Source organism: Lipotes vexillifer, unplaced genomic scaffold (assembly GCF_000442215.2).
Source record: "Lipotes vexillifer unplaced genomic scaffold, Lipotes_vexillifer_v1.1 scaffold241, whole genome shotgun sequence".
Lineage (NCBI taxonomy): Eukaryota > Metazoa > Chordata > Mammalia > Artiodactyla > Lipotidae > Lipotes > Lipotes vexillifer.
In genome coordinates this window covers 6,269,095-6,287,026 of record NW_006784922.1, presented here as the reverse complement: position 1 = coordinate 6,287,026, position 17,932 = coordinate 6,269,095, and the positions used below count along the sequence as shown (strand labels likewise).

Here is a 17,932-nt window from a genome sequence, read left to right as displayed (position 1 = left end):
TTTATTCTTCATTTACCATCATAAATTACTTCAGAATCACTGCTTCTACTTTCCAGACAGACTCTTAAGAATTTATAAGAGGAACATGTTCAACAGACGTGTTTAGGGAATTCACATTCTTATGCTTTATATCTAAGCTTACATTTTTCCTTCTACTGATCGGCAGGATTATTTCCTTTACCTATTTTTGTACCATAAACTGTGATGGAAGAACATGCCAAACTGTGCTAACTTTAAATTAATATTGTGTCCTCCTTTTAAAAAGAACTAAATTATGGACAGAAAATGACTCTTCACTATGACATTTACCTTTTCTCCCTAATTTTAGGTGTTCAGACTTACCTACCTATCAATTCATTCGTAAAAGCTTAATCCTAAATTTTTGGTAGTACTGCCACCAAGTGGTGGTAGTGATGCCTCATTCTTCCCAAAATAAAATTATTTTGCTTTGAGTGAATATCATATTTGATTAATGAATTTTTCCATTCCATGTCACAAATTTAACATAATCAGTAGACCTAAAAACCTACACTGCCAGATGTCTTTTTTTAAAGCATGCTTTAAATTATTAGCAAGATACCATCTGATACTTATTAGTCCTTTTCATTCATTATTCTTTTAGGGAAAAGTACAGCTATCTTCTTCCTTATTACCACTTTGCAAATTGAGAAGTATCTCAGTATCACATAAGTGTTTTAGGGGCTTCCCTGGTGGTACAGTGGTTGAGAGTCCGCCTGTCGATGCAGGGGACACGGGTTCGTGCCCCGGTCTGGGAAGATCCCACATGCCGCGGAGCGGCTGGGCCCCTGAGCCATGGCCGCTGAGCCTGCGCGTCCGGAGCCTGTGCTCCGCAACGGGAGAGGCCACAACAGTGAGAGGCCCGCGTACCGCAAAAAAAAAAAAAAAAAAAAGTGTTTTAGCAACATTAGCTCATAGGATATAGCTAAGTTTTCCAAGCCCTTTTCTAAAAACAGTTACTTAAAATGCTATGTTCTTGTGTGAAACAAGGTTAAATTTAAAATTTAAAAAGCAATAATTTCACTTTGTTCAATGCAAAACTTTAGCTCTCCTTTAAAAACACTACAGTTATAATACTTACTTAAATTTGACAAATTGCAAATACGGAATGACAGAATGGTATTTCTAAATTTTTAGTAAAGTATATCTCAAATCTGTCATACAAGTCAATCCCTATCCCATTTTGTTTTCTCTTAACCACAGCACAAATATAACTTTAATTGGTTACTAGCAATACTACTAAATAGATGGTTCAAGAAACAGAATTTTTAGAATAATAATAGGACTTCTTTAAAATGATTTTAACATTTTATTGCTGTCTATACTGATCATATGTGTAATGCAAATAACGGCTTCTAGTAATTATAAAGCATTCCAGAATTACAGACCAAGACTATACACTTGAAAAACCTGCTTTACATAAACCATACAATAATATTTAGGCTTGATACAGAAATTCAGTGCCAGGAGGCAAATCCAAATAGACTGTATTTAAAACCTCTCTGAAGTTTGACATTTACCAGAGGGAACTAGCAAGCACAATCTTAACTAATAATTAGTGAAAGAATACAACTACAAATAGTAATAAGAGCCTGAGAAATGTATTTTTTTAAAAAATAGTAACAAACAGTACTATCACGTATGTTATAATCAAGTCTAAACACAATTTTTAAATTGTGTTTTAGAAATATGCTAGGATGGGCTTCCCTGGTGGTGCAGTGGTTGAGAGTCCGCCTGCCAATGCAGGGGACACGGGTTCGTGCCCCCGTCCGGGAAGATCCCACATGCTGCGGAGCGGCTGGGCCTGTGAGCCATGGCCACTGAGCCTGTGCATCCGAAGCCTGTGCTCTGCAACGGGAGAGGCCACAACAGTGAGAGGCCCGTGTACTGCCAAAAAAAAAAGAAAAGAAAAAAATATGCTAGGAATGTGAATTTAAAAGTTAAGCAAAATTGGTAAAATAAACTTAATTTACAAGGAAAATGCAAGTTTACATGTTAGTGTTAGACTTTTTTTCCCCAATTACCTAGTAGAGAAAATAGTTCAAGGGCTCACAGACAAATGTAACACCTTTTTTATTTTTCAGTTATTGCAATCAGTCAAATGTTAATTTAATTCAGAAGTATTAACTTATATGCACAAACTACACTTGTAACAGCATGACCTTTTACTTGAAAAATAAAGGATGTAATATTACTTATTTACACACGGCTCATAATACTGACAGACTTTTTTTTTAATGCTTTGTTTTCTAAAAGTTTTGTTGTTTTTAAACAAAAGTACATTTGAAGAGACTGAACCAAAACAGTGCCACCCAGGAGTCACATCTTATGATCAGACATCAATGTCCTCATAGCATTTCAAATAATAAGATTTAGGATTTAACCTCATCCTAAAGTATAAAGAGCATTTAAAAAGAAAAACAAAAACCATAAAATTCAATCTAGGTACGTTTAAATATAAATCGTACTGCCATAATAAGGGAGTTTCCTTAAAAAATGAAAAACAGTAAAGAGCACAAACTTTTTAAACTTCTACGCAACACTGCATGATAACTGTGCTGTAAACGTTTTGAACATTTCTTTTCCTTAGACATGTTGTTTCTCAAACAACTTTTCAAGGCCTTGTCATGAAACACCTTGATCACATTTATTGTTAACATAAATACACTTATTTTGGGAAAACATTTTAAAGTAATTGTAATAAGCATTTTCCACTGCATAAATAACTTCTCTGTGGTAGAGGTAGTTTTCTACTTATATCTCTACCTTTTATGTAAAACCAACCCTGGTTTTTGTGTGTAACTTACTACATTTTACCTGTAGTCATTCTCACTGAAGATGCAATATTATTTTTAAAAGACACAATGCTAAGTACTTTAAATATACTGAAAAACAGAAGGACGAATTTAGAGCTCTGACCTGGGAAATAATACATTCAGGTTCAGCCCTGCAAATGGATCTTTCATAAGTGAAGATCAACTAGAATATAACTGACTTTCACAATTGTATTATTAATTGTTCTTCAGTGTAGTACTAATCGAACATCAGGCCTAGTTAGATTACATTTCATTCTGACTCACTGGGTTTTATACAAAAGGCTTTAGGAGAGCTTTAATAAAACACTATAAAATATTAATTTTCTATAGCTTATAGTTCTTAGCATTAAAGGTGTTCTGTTATACTGAACGTTAAAGTAATCCTATTACTCAAAGATGCAGTTTGAATTGTATTTCATTAAGTCACTGCCAGTTTTGCTGCTAAATACTGCCAAAATCCAGTGAAAAGCCAATTTGAAGAAGCCATGCTTCACTTGCTTCATACAGAGGTTCCATTAGGCATTCAGTTGGCTATCCTTTTTCCTTTGAAAGAATAAACTTTCACCTACTCTTTGTGACTACTTCTTTCCCAATATATGGGTCACATATAATCTGAAAAACTATTGTATGTTGAAAAAAAATGTACACCCAGTAAGTCCCTATTTAATCCAAATTAATCTGCTCCATCAGATATTTAAATTTTACTACAGAGTTTTTTTTAAAGCGATATTGTACTGAATTCCCAAACTAAAATTCCTTTTATATATACATCGTAACTTAACTACCTTTGAGATGTATAATTTCTTACATCATATTACGTGCAAAATAACTCTTAACCACAAAACTTTAAACAACTGCTGCATTTAAAATCAGGCAACATCCAATACTCCAGCAGCCACAAGTTGCCGTGAGAGCCAGTCCAACCCTTCATACAGTCCCATACCACTTCGAGCATCACAGCCCTGAATATACCAGCTTCGGCCACAGCACAATTTATGGAGACTAAGAAGTTCAGTGATTTCTTCTACTGACAGAGCTCCAGCAACATCCTGAAAGATATATACACATCAGAATTTTAATCAGTCCATCAAAATTATATTTGTAATTACTGTTATTTATTTACAGTTCTGCTGGTACCATTCCAACAGAAGCCAACACTAAAGTTAAAACCTAAATTCAACTTTCAGTAATTATTTTGAGGTTAATGAGAAAAAATTTGAGTTTTGGTTATAATACAGATAGTCTGTTAGAAGTCTTGCAATGAAATCAATAAAGGCTGTGCCCCCTGAATGAAAAAACTGCCAAGGTCATTATAAGGCATCAATTAAAAAAAATTAATACATGTACATTTTAAAGAAATGGCTTTTACATAGGGTTTATATAGTAAAGAGTTTATTAATTAAACTCTCCACGGAATTCCCTGGTGGTCCAGTGGTTAGGACTCCACACTCTCGCTCCCAGGGGCCCGGGTTGAATCCCTTAGTCAGGACACTAAGATCCTGGCGCAGGACACTAAGACGTGGTGCAGCCAAAAAAAAAAAAAAACCTCTCCAAATACCTCTGAATACCCCTTCTTCCCAGAAACAACTATCAGCAAAACAAAAAACAAACAAAAAAACTCTCCAAATACCCCTTCTTCCCAGAAGCAATCATCAGTAACAATTTCTTTCATATTTTTCAGAAAACTTCCACGCACACTCACGTGAATAAACAGGAACACACTCTCTTTTTTTGTTTTTTACTTAACACATATCTTGAAAGTAAAGATATCTTTCCATTATCAGGACAAGCAGATTTTCCATATTATTTTTAACATCTGTATTGCATTCCACTGTAGGTGCAACATAATTTTCTTAACCAGTCCTATACTGAATATTTAGATTGAAGATGTGTGCTTATGTGCCATTACATATGCATACACATTCATATAAACATGTATTTTTACATACATACATTTACAAAATTATCTCTAAGATAACCTTAGGATATCTGTCTGCAGAATACATTACTAGAGATAGAATTATAGGGTAAAAGGGTATATGCACCTAAAACTTTGACAAAGTACTGCCATATTGCCCTCCAAGAAAATGTCTCCTTTTAATAACCACACCAGCAGTGTATGCAGGTCTAAGAATTATCAAACATTTTCATCTTTAACAATATGATAGGTGGAAAATGGTATTTCACTCTGTCTTATTTGCATATCTTTAATTATAAATAAAGTGAAGTATATCAGCTCTTAATGGTTTGCTTTTTTATTTTTTTATTATTATTTTTTAACATCTTTATTGGGGTATAGTTGCTTTACAATGGTGTGTTAGTTTCTGCTTTATAACAGAGTGAGTCAGTTATACATATATATATGTTCCCATATCTCTTCCCTCTTTGTCTCCCTCCCTCCCACCCTCCCTATCCCACCCCTCCAGACAGCCACAAAGAACCGAGCCGGTTTCCCTGTGCCATGCGGCTCTTCCTTCTTATGACATCTAAGCCCCCCTATGGCACTAAAGAAAAGTATTCTCATCCTCCCAGAAGCTTAGTCCCAAAATCTAAGAATCTTCAGCTACTCCCCGTCCTTCATCCTCTCCGTTCGGTCACCAAATTCTAACTATTCTATGTCCATAAAGTTTCTTCAGTCTGCTTCTACCCTTCCATTCCTTTAATTCAGGATCTTGTTAACTGTCACTTGAATTACTGCAGCAATTTACTGCATCTGCCTGTCTCTACTCCCTTGCCGCTGATAAATTCTACATCCTACCCCCAAAATTACAATCCTAAAACACTAATATGATCTTATCACCAACTTTTAATGGTTCTCCTTTACTCATAGAATATAACCTAAATTTCTCAGCCTGGCCCTGTCAGGCCTTTATCACACAACCTCCTCTGTTACTCTAGAATTTCTTCATTCTCTACCTACCCCTCACATACAGATCTCCTCGATGCTCCCTAAAAATACTTTTTCCTGACTGCAGTGTTCTTTCCTTCACAAATTAACTCAAAGTCTTATCCATAATTTCAACTCTTATAGTTTCAATTCAAATCCTACTTTTTACAAATCTTACAAAATACCACCTTTAGAACTACTCTCCAATTTTCCTTAACACTGTTAATATTACTGAAGTCACTTAGCAATTTTCTTTGTATTAAAAATATACACTTAACATGCTTACCTAAATACATAGGAGTTTCTAGTGAGCATCAACTACTTTATTTCCTTCTGTATACTCCAAGGTACCAAGTACAGCACCTTCCATATAGATTGTACTCAAAATACAGAGCAGAAATTTTATATCTACTGAATTATTTCCCTTGAAATCTTAACAGCTACTTATAATGTAGAATGCTAAAATAAATATTCTGAAATAAAAATGTGTTACCTGTTTGTTAGCAAAAATCAGTAGCAAAGCATCTCGGAGTTCTTTTTCTGTTAACAACTTTGCAAGTTCACTGTGTGCTTCACTAACTCTGTCTCTATGACTGCTATCAACAACAAATACAACAGCTACCAAAAAAAGAAAAATATTCATTTAGTCACTTGTTAAATTTCAGTAAATGGACTACATATTTTAATGTTCTCATTAATATATTATGGTTAGTCTACCATCATTATTTTCACAGAAAGGCTGCTTATTACAGGAACACCTAGCAATAATTAATGATATAATCTCAAACAGTTCGCCTAACTTTTCAGCTGTTGTTTCCCCATCTGTAACAGGATTTACAATGCTTGCCTACCAAACACAGATTGTTGTGCGTATCATTTAATATTTTTTCTCTTGATGAATGAAAATGTAGCTCTTATGATCTACCTACTGATGTTATTTCTTTGATTACTACTTGCTTTACCAAAAGATAGTGTTTTAAAAATAAATAAATCACCATCTTTATCTCTCCCAAGTATTCTCTCTAGGTGCCCGGCACAGCACTTTCCACAGGCAGTACTCAAAATACACAGCAGAAACTTCATAAATATCTACTGAATTAATTCTCTTTTGAAATCTTTCCAGCTACCTTATGGTAGCTAAACATCCCAGACTTTCAACCATTCCTCATGTTCAGAATTCCATTTTGTCCCCTAAATCACTGTCTCATACTAAACTTAATATCAAGAATCCCAAAGTAAAAATTATCTAGTCTTTCTTCTAGGTGGAAAATAGGATGACATATGGAACAGGTAGCATGAACATAATAAGCTTTATGTTGGGGTACAAGAGGCAAAGTGTAGAATGGGGCCCAACTATGAATAAATGCTAAGTGGAATATATGTGATATAACACAGTTTGGTCAAAAGCAAACCACTGTAGTTTCTTCGGCAGATAAAAACTAATTGTGAATAGAAATGAAGGAGTGGAGCTATTGAGAGATTATAATGGGATAACTGTTGAGTTGAATTTAATTGAATAGAGCAAGAGAACTATATACCACAAATTCAACCCTATAACACAATACTGCCAGTGATCATGCTCATATGAACACTAATAATATACTTTAACTGTTAAGAGCAGCAAGGGGAAAGTACCCTTAATTACCTACATATATAAGATAAATTTGGTCTTTATGCTAAATTATGGTTTTTCATGAAATAAACCAGAGTACATAACCCAGTCTATCCACCTTAATTTTCTTAATAATGTGGAGCTTGCTACCAATATTTAAAGGTATAGTCACGTTTTTAATCAATGCTAAAATATCAGTTTTATTAGCTAAATCAATGAATTGAAAACTGAACTGGCATCCTAAAAATTTGAAAAATTAAGATGTAATTTTTACACTCTTACCTTGGGTATTGAGGTAATAATGTTTCCACAATGGTCTTAATTTATGTTTTCCACCTACATCCCAAATGGTGAACTTTAGATTTTTATATTCTACAGTTTCCACATTAAAACCTGTTTTTAAAAAAACTTACTTTAATACTGAACTTACATTTACACACCAAACACAGGCAACCCTGTTTATAACTGTGACTTACAAATTATCTGCATACAGCACTATCCACTGCTCCGCAACCAACTCCACTCATGATAAACATGCGTGGGGAAATGTATACCTTTAACCAGGGTTAGCCCTCTAATCCACCAGAGTCCTTAAGACCTTCACACCCAAGTACCAGATCTGTATCACTACCCTAATCCTCAGCAGGGTTATCAATCCTTTATTCCTTCCAACTGTCCCACCAATATTCTGTTCCTTCTTGCTATCCTCCCCATCCACATTTCAATCCCACAGCCACTGAATCTTGCATTTTTTCTCTGAAATGCTGGTGTCTTAGAGCCAATCTCCAAACCAGACTGACATAAAATAAGTCCCAAAGAACTCAGCTGTAAGCTAGGGTTTGTCTGTAAAATGTCCATTAAGGTAAAAGCAATACTCATACTTACCAATTGTTGGAATAGGCTGCATGAACTCATCCTGTTTTAATTTAAACAAAATAGTAGTTTTTCCAGCACCATCTAATCCTAACGTAACAACTCGAATTTCCATTTTGGGTCCAATGTGAACTCTATTGTCCTATAATTTTTTAAAAAATTAATCTTTTTATTTTGATATGGAGTTAAAAGTATTAGTACTTATACTTTTATTTATAAAATACCTTTGTTAATTACTGTGTCTCCTACTCATTCCTTAATCCATTAAAATCAAAGTTATAGTCCCCTATTAAAATACCCTTATTCTGATCTTTAGAAAGAGGAAATCCTCATTGCTTTGCTAAATCTTAGCTTAGTAAACTTACTACTTACTTTGTTTTTATATAAGTTAAAAAAAATACACATACCCACTTATTTTTCCCAGATTTTCTAACTCAACTGAATCTTCTTTAAATAAGATTTTTCATTCTGTGTTAAATATATTAATTAAAAATGAAGTGATACTTCCCATAAATATCCACTGTTAACAATTTCACATATATCCCTCAAGATATCTTCCTGTGCAGACATTGGTTGACATACACAAAGCAGATATACTTAAAAAAAAAATACACACTGCAACTACTTTTTGCACTCAATAGTACATTATGGAATCCTTTCATTTCAAAACATATAGACCTACCTTTTTCTTTTAATTGCTTTATTATATTCCATGTACCACAATTTAACCAATCACCAACTGAGAGATATTAGGTCATCTCTGATTTTTTGATATTACAAATAATGCTGCAATGAACATACTTGTATATATTGCTAGCTGCATGACCTCTCTGCCTGACTTCTTCCATCTGTAAAATGGGGATTAAAAATTGTACCAAATTTACATAGGATTTTTGCAAGGATTAGTTTTTTAAAAGACATATAATCTGAACTAATGGAGTTAGAGGAGGAAAAAGAAAAAAGAAGGAAGAAAAGTGAAAAGACCCTAAGAGACATATGGGAATGGGAGTCCCAGAAGGAGGATACAGAAATAAAGGGGCAAAGAGATCTTACTTGAAGATACAATGGCTGAAAACTTCCCAATCTGAGGAAAGAAATGGACATAAAAATTCTAGAAGCTCAATTCCAACTAAGATAAGTCAAAAGAGACCCACAGTGAGACACATTATAATCCAATTGTCAAAAGTCAAAAACAGGATAATCTTGAAAGCAGCAAGAGAAAAGTGACTCATCACATAAATTTGATTATTAACAAATTTCTCAGCAGAAACACTGCAGGCCAGAAAGAGTGGGATAATACATTCAAAGTGCTGAAAGAAAAAAACTGTCAACCAAGAATGCTATATATGGCAAAACTGTCCTTCGAAATGAAGGAAAAATCAAGACTTTCCCAGAAAAACAAAATCTGAGGGAGTCATTACCACTAGACCTGCTCTATAAGAAATGCTAAAGGAGTCCTTCAACTTGAAATGAAAGGACGCTAGACAGCAACATGAAGCCTTATGAAAATCTAAACTGGTAACAATAACTACATGGAAAAATAGTAACCTGTATTATAATTTGGGTGCATAAATTTAATTCTTCATAGAATTGAAATAACAAACACATGAAAAAAAACTATAAGCCTGTGCTAATAGGTGTACAATAAAGATGTAATTTGTGACATCAATAACATAAAGTACAGGGGGATGGAGCTGTGAAAGAATAGGGTTTTTGTATGCAATTGAAGTTAAACTGCTATCAGTTTAAAATAGAATGTTATAACTAAGATGTTTTATGTAACTGCCATGGTAACCACACACACAAAAAAATCCACAGAATATACACCAAAAGAAAAGAGAAGGGAATCAAATATGACACTATAAAAAAATCAATAAAACACAAAAGAAGGTAATGAAAGAGGAAAGGTGAAACAAAAAAAACTATCAAGTTATGCAGAAAACAATGAACAAAATGACAACAGTATTTACCTATCAATAATTACTTTAAACAGACTTAACTCTCCACTCAAAAGACACAGCTTGACTAAATGCGTGAAAAACCAAGATCCAAAAATATGCCATCTACAAGAGACTCACTTTACAGCTAAGGAAATACATAGTCTGAAAAGTGAAAGGATGGAAAGAGATGCAAATCTTTGAGATGCAAATCATACCCAAAAGAGAGCAGGGGTGGCTATCCTAATATCAGACAAAATAGATTTTAAGTCAGAAACTGTTATAAGAGACAAAGAAGTTCATTATATAATGATAAAAGGGCAAATATAGAAAGAATATATAACAATTATAAATACTTGGATTATAAATAAATGAATTAAAGCCCTAAACATAAGAACCAAAGCTATAAAACTCCTAGAAGAAAACACAGAAGAAAGGCTCCATAACATTGGATTTGGCAATGAATTCCTGGATATGACATCAAAAGCACAATCAACAAGAGCAAAAATAAACAAATGGGACTAGATCAACCTTAAAAATTTTTGTGAATAAAAGGACACCATCAGTAGAGTGAAGAAGCAAACTACAGAATGGGAGAAGATACTTGTAAATCATGTATCTGATAATAGATTCATATCCAGAGTATAAAAAGAACCCCTACAACTCAACAACAAAAAAATCAAATAACTCAATAGAAAAACAGGCAAAGGACTTGTACAAAATTCTTCAAAGAACTGGCCAAGAGGCATATGAAAATGATACTCAACATCACTATCATCAGAGAAATGCAAATCAAAACCACAATGAGATATCACCTTACACCAATTAGGATGGCTACTAGTGTAAGCCATCCTGTTTTACTATCAAAAAAACCCCCCAGAACAAACAGAAAATAACAAGTGTTGGTGAAAATGTGGAGAAATTGGAACCCTCATGCACTTTTGGTGGGATTTATATAATATGATGCAAGCACTATGGAAAATAGTATAGCATTTCCTCAGAAAATTAAAAATAGAACTAACATATGATCCAGTAGTCCCATTTCTGGGAATTTATCCAAAAGAATTGAAAGCAAAGCCTCAAAGAGATATCTGTACACCCATGTTCATAGCAGCACTATTCACAATAGCCAAGAGGTGAAGTAACCCAAATATCCATCGATAGATGAATGGATACACAAAATGTGGTATATACAAACAATGGAATATTATTTAGACAAAATAGAAGGAAATTCTGTCACATGCTACAACATGGGTGAACTTTAAGGACATAATGCTAAGTGAAATAAGCCAGTCACACAAATACTATATGATTCCACTTGCATGATAAATTTAGAGTAGTCAAATACAAAGAAATAGAAAGTAGAATGGTGGCTACCAGGAGCTAGTGAGAAGCGGGGAATAGGGAAGTCATTGTTTATAAGGTATAGTTTCAGTTTTTCAAGATGAAAAATTTCTGGAAATGTTTCACACAATGTGAACATACTTAACAATACTGAACTAAACACTTAAAAAATGGTTAAGATGGTAAATTTTATATTATGTGTTTTTCACCATAATAAAAAAATGTATATCCTCACAATAAAGTACCTTGCAGCTGTAAAAGGGAACAGAAAATGTCACTATATACTGCTATGGACTGACCTCCAGGATGTACACTTCAGTGAAAAGTACAAGGTGGAGAAGTGGGTACAGTATTCTACCTTTAAATATGGGGAGTGTGGGGCTTCCCTGGTGGCGCAGTGGTTGAGAGTCCGCCTGCCGATGCAGGGCACACGGGTTCGTGCCCCGGTCCGGGAGGATCCCACATGCCGCGGAGCGGCTGGGCCCGTGAGCCATGGCCGCTGAGCCTGCGCGTCCGGAGCCTGTGCTCCTCAACGGGAGAGGCCACAACAGTGAGAGGCCCGCGTACAGCAAAAAAAAAAAAAAGGGGGGAGTGTGCATGCAAATATATTTCTCTATTTTTTTTAAATGATGAATAAAACTAAGAAAAATTCTTAATGGTTTTCTATGGAGAAGGGAAGAAAAGGGTGGCAGGGTCAGGAATATAAGTTAGACTTCTCTGAATGAACCTTGCTTTGTAGATTTGATTCTGGACCATGTGAATGTTTCACATAATTATAAAACAAGATTTAAAAAGTTTTAAAAGCCACTCCCTAGGACTCCCCTGGTGGTGCAGTGGTTAGGAATCCTCCTGCCAATGCAGGGGACACGGGTTAGAGCCCTGGTCCGGGAAGATCCCACATGCCGTGGAGCAACTAAGCCTGGGCGCCACAACTACTGAACCTGCGCTCTAGAGCCCGCAAGCCACAAATACTGAAGCCCACGCGCCTAGAGCCCATGCTCCGAAACAAGAGAAGACACTGCAGTGAAAAGCCCGCGCACCACAACAAAGAGTAGCCCCCACTCGCTGCAACTAGAAAAAGCCTGCGCACAGTAACCAAGACCCAACGCAGCCAAAAATAAATAAATTAAATAAATTAAAAAAAAAAATGCCACTCCCTAAAAATAGAGAGCAAAATGGAATACATGTACCTTTTTAAATTAGGGGGAATCCACTTGAAAAGAGACCAAAACATATCAACCAAATGCCAAATACACACCTTGCTGGATTTTGTCTCAAACCTAAAAAAATTTTTTTTAACAATCTGGGAAATCTAATAGATATTATTAGAGAGTATGATTTAGGACATGATCCATTTCTAATTTTGTTGTGTTTTGAAAAAGAGAACAGAACCCGTGTTTTAGAAACATGTGAAAATATTACATAGATGAAATGATATATTAGGATGAAATATGTTGGGATTTGTTTCAAAATAACCTGGGAGACTGTAGGTAGAAAGAGACTAGGGGAAAGGGTAGATGAAATAAAAAGTTTTTAATTGTTCAAGTAGGTGATAATACAGGAAGACTCATTATACCACCTTCTATTTTCCACTGATACAGTAATTTTTTTTTCCCCTAATTCTGTGGTTCATTAATTTCTTAGTTGTCTCTTAGCTGATTATCATGGAATGTAAAACAATTATGATTTATTCAAAAACACACCTAAAAACGAAGTATAGAATATATTACCTTTGTAAAAGTGACAGGGATGCTGGCATCTAACTGAATGTGATCTGCAACCTCTGTAAACTGCTGCTGCTGCTTTTGCAATGTTTCCAGTAACCTTGTAATTTCTTGTTTTGCTAAGACAACTCTACAATCATCCTAGAAAAGAGAAGATGATATTTCTTATAAAATTTTTAAAGAAACGAAAAAAGAGATATCACTAAAACTCAAGAAAAGCTCATTTAACATTACAGTATTGAAAGTTAACTTATGTACAAATTTGACTAAGTTAACAATAATCAGGCATTAATAAATAATTTAAGAGCCCATCAATAGAAGAATAGATAAATAAAGTATGGTATATTCACAAATGCAACACAACCAAAATGAATGGTTGAATGAACTACAGGTTCATTCAGGTAAGAATGATCTACAATTACATGTGATGATATGAATTTCACAAACATACAGTAAGGGAAGAAATGACATGAAGAGTTTGTACTGCATGATTCCCACTTTTATTAATTACCAAAACAGGCCAAAACAAGGTATACATTAGAAATCAGGATAGTGGTTTATCCTTAGGAGGAAAGGCACATAGTTACTAGAAGAGAGTCTGAGGGGCTTCTGGGGTTGGTAATGTTCTGTTACTTGATCTGGATGCTCGTTACACAGTAATGTCCAGTCTGAAAATTCAGCAAGCTGAACACTTATGCACATATTTCTGTATACATATATTGTACTCCTATAAAAAGTTTTTAAAATAATTTAAGATATACATGTATTAGTTTAAAAAAAAAGACTAAAGGTCAAACTGTGATGTCTCCATCTCACTTTAGATTCCCAGGCCCTCTCCGCAAAGTTAAGCACTTTTCAGTTTCTCAAATATTATTCCAGAGATATTCTATACATGTACCAATGTATTCTTCATAAGACAGAGATCTCCCAACAATATTTAAGCTCCATGAGAGAAGCGGTGTTGTCAGTTTTTGCTCACAGTTGCATATTCAAATTAGGTGATAGCAATTTAGTTGTTCCAATTGCCAGAACAAAAACTTTGAGTCATTCTTGCCTTCTCCTCCCTTATTCCCACATACAATTTGTCAACAAATCCTACTAGATATCCAAAATTTGGGTACTTCTAGCCCTCATGATCCAAGCTACTATCCTCTCTCACTTGGAATCCTACCACAGTCTTCTAACCATTGAGCTCCTTCCTTCCATCTTTGCCCTCCTTCAATCTGTTTTTTACACATCAGCCAGATCCTTTTAAGTAAGATCAAATCATTCTTGTGCTCAAAACCCCACAATGGTTTCCCCAATTCAATCAGTAAAAACTGAAGTCCTTGCAATGGCCCACAAGGCCCTCCTTACATATAATTCCCTATCATCTCTAATTTCAGCTGCTATTACTCTCTCCATCGCTTACTCTATTCCAGCAACAGTGCCGTCTTTTGCTGTTCCTCAAATACACCAGGTATGTCACCCTAGGGTTTTTGCTCTAACCAGTTCCTCAGCTGAAATCTTCTTCATTAAGGTGTGAGCTAGTTCCCTTCACCTTCTTCCCCTTTGAGTCTCTGCTCAAATCTTACCTTCTCTCAGTGATGCTTACCCTATTTAAAAATACAATCTGCTGTACCCTCATACTTTTTCTTTTTCCCTTAGCTCTTATCACTTTTTAACATACCATATAATTTACTTATTAGATATGGTTATGGCTTATTGTCTGCCTTCTCCTTGCTAGGATGCTAATTCCACAAGATTATGGCTTTTTGCTTGCTTTGTTTACTGACATATTCCACGTACCTAGAATATACATGGCACATAGTAGGCACACAACAAATATTTGCCTAATAAACAAATCCTAACCATTCAGTATTATGCCTTGAACTTTGATGATGCATCAATTTTTTCTGGAGGGGAGGGATGATTTTGTTCTCAAAATTGGTAATACATATGTGATGTTCCATCCATTCCTCTGTTCAGTTATCTCTGTGGCAGGAACTTTTAAGAATATTGATTGAGATTAGGGTTCTCTGTCTATAAATCAGAACAAAACTAATAGGTCCATATGAAGAATGAATCTAAGACCCCAATTTCATCTGCGTTAACACAGTGAGATAATACCATGTCATTAACAATTATCAGTCACTTTGACAAAATGCTTCAGAAACTCTAAAATACTTCTAAATACTTCTAAATACTTCAGTTAACTATGAGCTTTCTTTTTAATAAAATAAATATAAAAATACTTAGAAGTATTCACTTAAGTATGATTTAGGACATGATCCATTTCTAATTTTGCTGTGTAGCTTGAGCTGAACAAGTATTTATTAGGCTCTTTGTATCTCTAAATTCTTTGTATCTGGATAGATACATCCAGAAGGACAAATGTGCATATTGTATCATTAGGTTCAAATCAGGAGATAAAAACCACAATAGTCATATGAATAGAAAAAAATTAATACGAAGAACTGTTAACTAGGTGTAGTTATTAAGTAGGCAACTGAAAGGGTAAAAAGAACTCTGAGGTATCATGGAGCAAACAACTGTAGGAAACAGCTACCACCCTCAGGGCTGGGAGAATAAAGAAGAGATGCTAGAATTATTAAAACTTAAAAACTTATAGGAGGGATGCCATGGAGCTGAAATTCAGATCTCTAAGGAAAGTGGTCTCGTAGTATGAGCAGTGTCATTCACAGGAACCCCAAGCAAATGGGAACGCACAGGAAACCACCTCCATCTTTCAGCTTCCTTCTAATGTCCCCTATTGGCAGAGCCTAAAATCGCATGGAGGCAGCTGGCAGAGCTGGTATGTGGTTTGCAGAGTTTCAGTATCAGCATCACAAAGCAGAGGATAGAACAGGACTGGAGCTCAAAGACAACTTAATAAATGGCATAAACATCAATTATTACAATTCAATGTGATAAGGACTAAAGGACTCAAGACTGATGTGGTTACAGCCTGGCCACATTCATTTAAGTCTAATCAGATATTTAAGAGAAAAAGCTCTACAACAGTAAAAAGTTTAGCTCTATGATGATTTGATATCAACACAATCATTAGCAATATATCAAAAGATGAGAGTGACTGAAGCTTATCAGGAATTCCTAGGGCAATAATTAGCCTTAAATTGCACATTCATGAAGGCAGATCCAAAACAGTAATGAGTAAGACTGGCATTTTTGTTAGAATAACCTTAAATCTATTTTAAAAGCACATTATCTGCAAACTGGGTAACAAATTGCTTATGATACGTCAACCATGAAAAAACACGGGTTTTCTGTGACATCAAAGTTAAGAATAAATTACAGCAGAGATAGGGGGTACATGCTAGAGAGGCACCCCACCTCCACCACCAAAAACAAAAACAAAAAAGAGCAAGGAAGGGTAAGGAGCTTCAAAGAACAGCAAACATTTGAAGAAGGATTTCCAATATCAGAAAAGGGAGACATAAGCCCATCAAGCAGAAAGAATAGTATATGCTTGGCAAAGAAGGGTTAAAGGGCTTGGGATGACTGAAGAATGACAGGAAGTTAGAGGTTCTAGAACCTATGGTTTTATGGGGGGGAAGACACATGAAAGAGAGGACACTGATGTGGTTGAGTGGAGCAATTTGAGGTTAGAGACCATGTCCTAAGCACAATGTTAATGCCCACAGTAACACAGAGTAATAATATAAAAATATTTATTAAATTAATAAAATAGACTAGTGTGTACCTCTGGTAATGATATACTTAAGCTTACAAATCCTCCTTCTTAAACTATGTCCTAATCATGTTTAAACCACATACCTGTTGCAAAGTCTTTTCACAATGGAGACAGGCTGTTGAAACCTGGGATAACAAAACAGTCATATCTTCTTGCTGCTGTCTGAGCCAAATCAGTTTTTCTCGAACATGAGCATCAACAACACTTAGAGCCATTTCTTCTTGACGACACAGAGTTTCATGTAGATCAGAAAAATAAGCTCGGACACATGACCGGGCATTCTCCGCAGTACCTGGTACCTAAGGCAATAAAAATAAGTTTTAAACAACTGTAACCTTAATGAAGATTTTATATGTGAAATAATGAAAATTTAAATACAATCTGTACCCTTAAAATCCCAAAATGTTTATCTCCACACTAAATTTTTCCCCTTAACCACAGCTTTTGGATATCCAACTGTTTAAATGACATTTCAAGCAACAAGGAATACCTAATCTCCAGTCTCTCCCAACCCTGAACCTAGTTTCCTCCATCTCAATAAATGGCAACTCCATCTTCCAGGTTATTCAAGTTAAAAAAACTGGAGTCACCCTTAACACTTCTCTTTCGTATCTCACAACTAGTTTCTCAACAAATTCTGCTGACTTCAAAATATATCTAGAATCTGATCATTCCTCACCACCTTCACCTCTGCCAACCTGATTGAAGCCATTATCATCTCTCACCTGATTATTATAATAGCCTCCTAATTGGGTTCACTAGATTTACCTCTGCTGCCTATAATGTATTCTCCACCCAGAAGCCAGACTGATCCTTTCTAAATGTTAAGTCAGAATGATAATTATTCTTTTGCTCAAAACTCTCCAGTGGTTTCCCACTCAGAGTAAATGCCAAAGTCCTTTATAGGGGATGTTCAACAACAGACTCCCTGGGAAAGAGACATCTGAGCTAAGACCTGAAAGAGGTAAGAGAGGGAACCATGTGAATATCTTCAAGGGCATTCCTCGAAGAAAGTAAAGCAAGTGCC

At 35.2% G+C, this 17,932-nt stretch overlaps 1 protein-coding gene across 1 annotated transcript in view; it reads right to left on the bottom strand.

Moving 5' to 3' along the window:
• Positions 1 to 3,480: 3,480 nt before the first annotated feature.
• The window catches only part of TRIM23 (tripartite motif containing 23), a 36,940-nt gene continuing 22,488 nt past the window's right edge, over positions 3,481 to 17,932 (bottom strand). Inside the window, exons 6-11 of the mRNA XM_007457107.1 lie at positions 16,989 to 17,204; positions 13,218 to 13,352; positions 8,219 to 8,348; positions 7,616 to 7,726; positions 6,215 to 6,339; positions 3,481 to 3,883 (exon numbers count right to left, since the gene is read on the bottom strand). Of these exons, the coding sequence (XP_007457169.1) occupies positions 3,704 to 3,883; positions 6,215 to 6,339; positions 7,616 to 7,726; positions 8,219 to 8,348; positions 13,218 to 13,352; positions 16,989 to 17,204 (897 nt within the window). The 3' untranslated portion in view covers positions 3,481 to 3,703. The remainder of the gene's footprint in view (positions 3,884 to 6,214; positions 6,340 to 7,615; positions 7,727 to 8,218; positions 8,349 to 13,217; positions 13,353 to 16,988; positions 17,205 to 17,932) is intronic.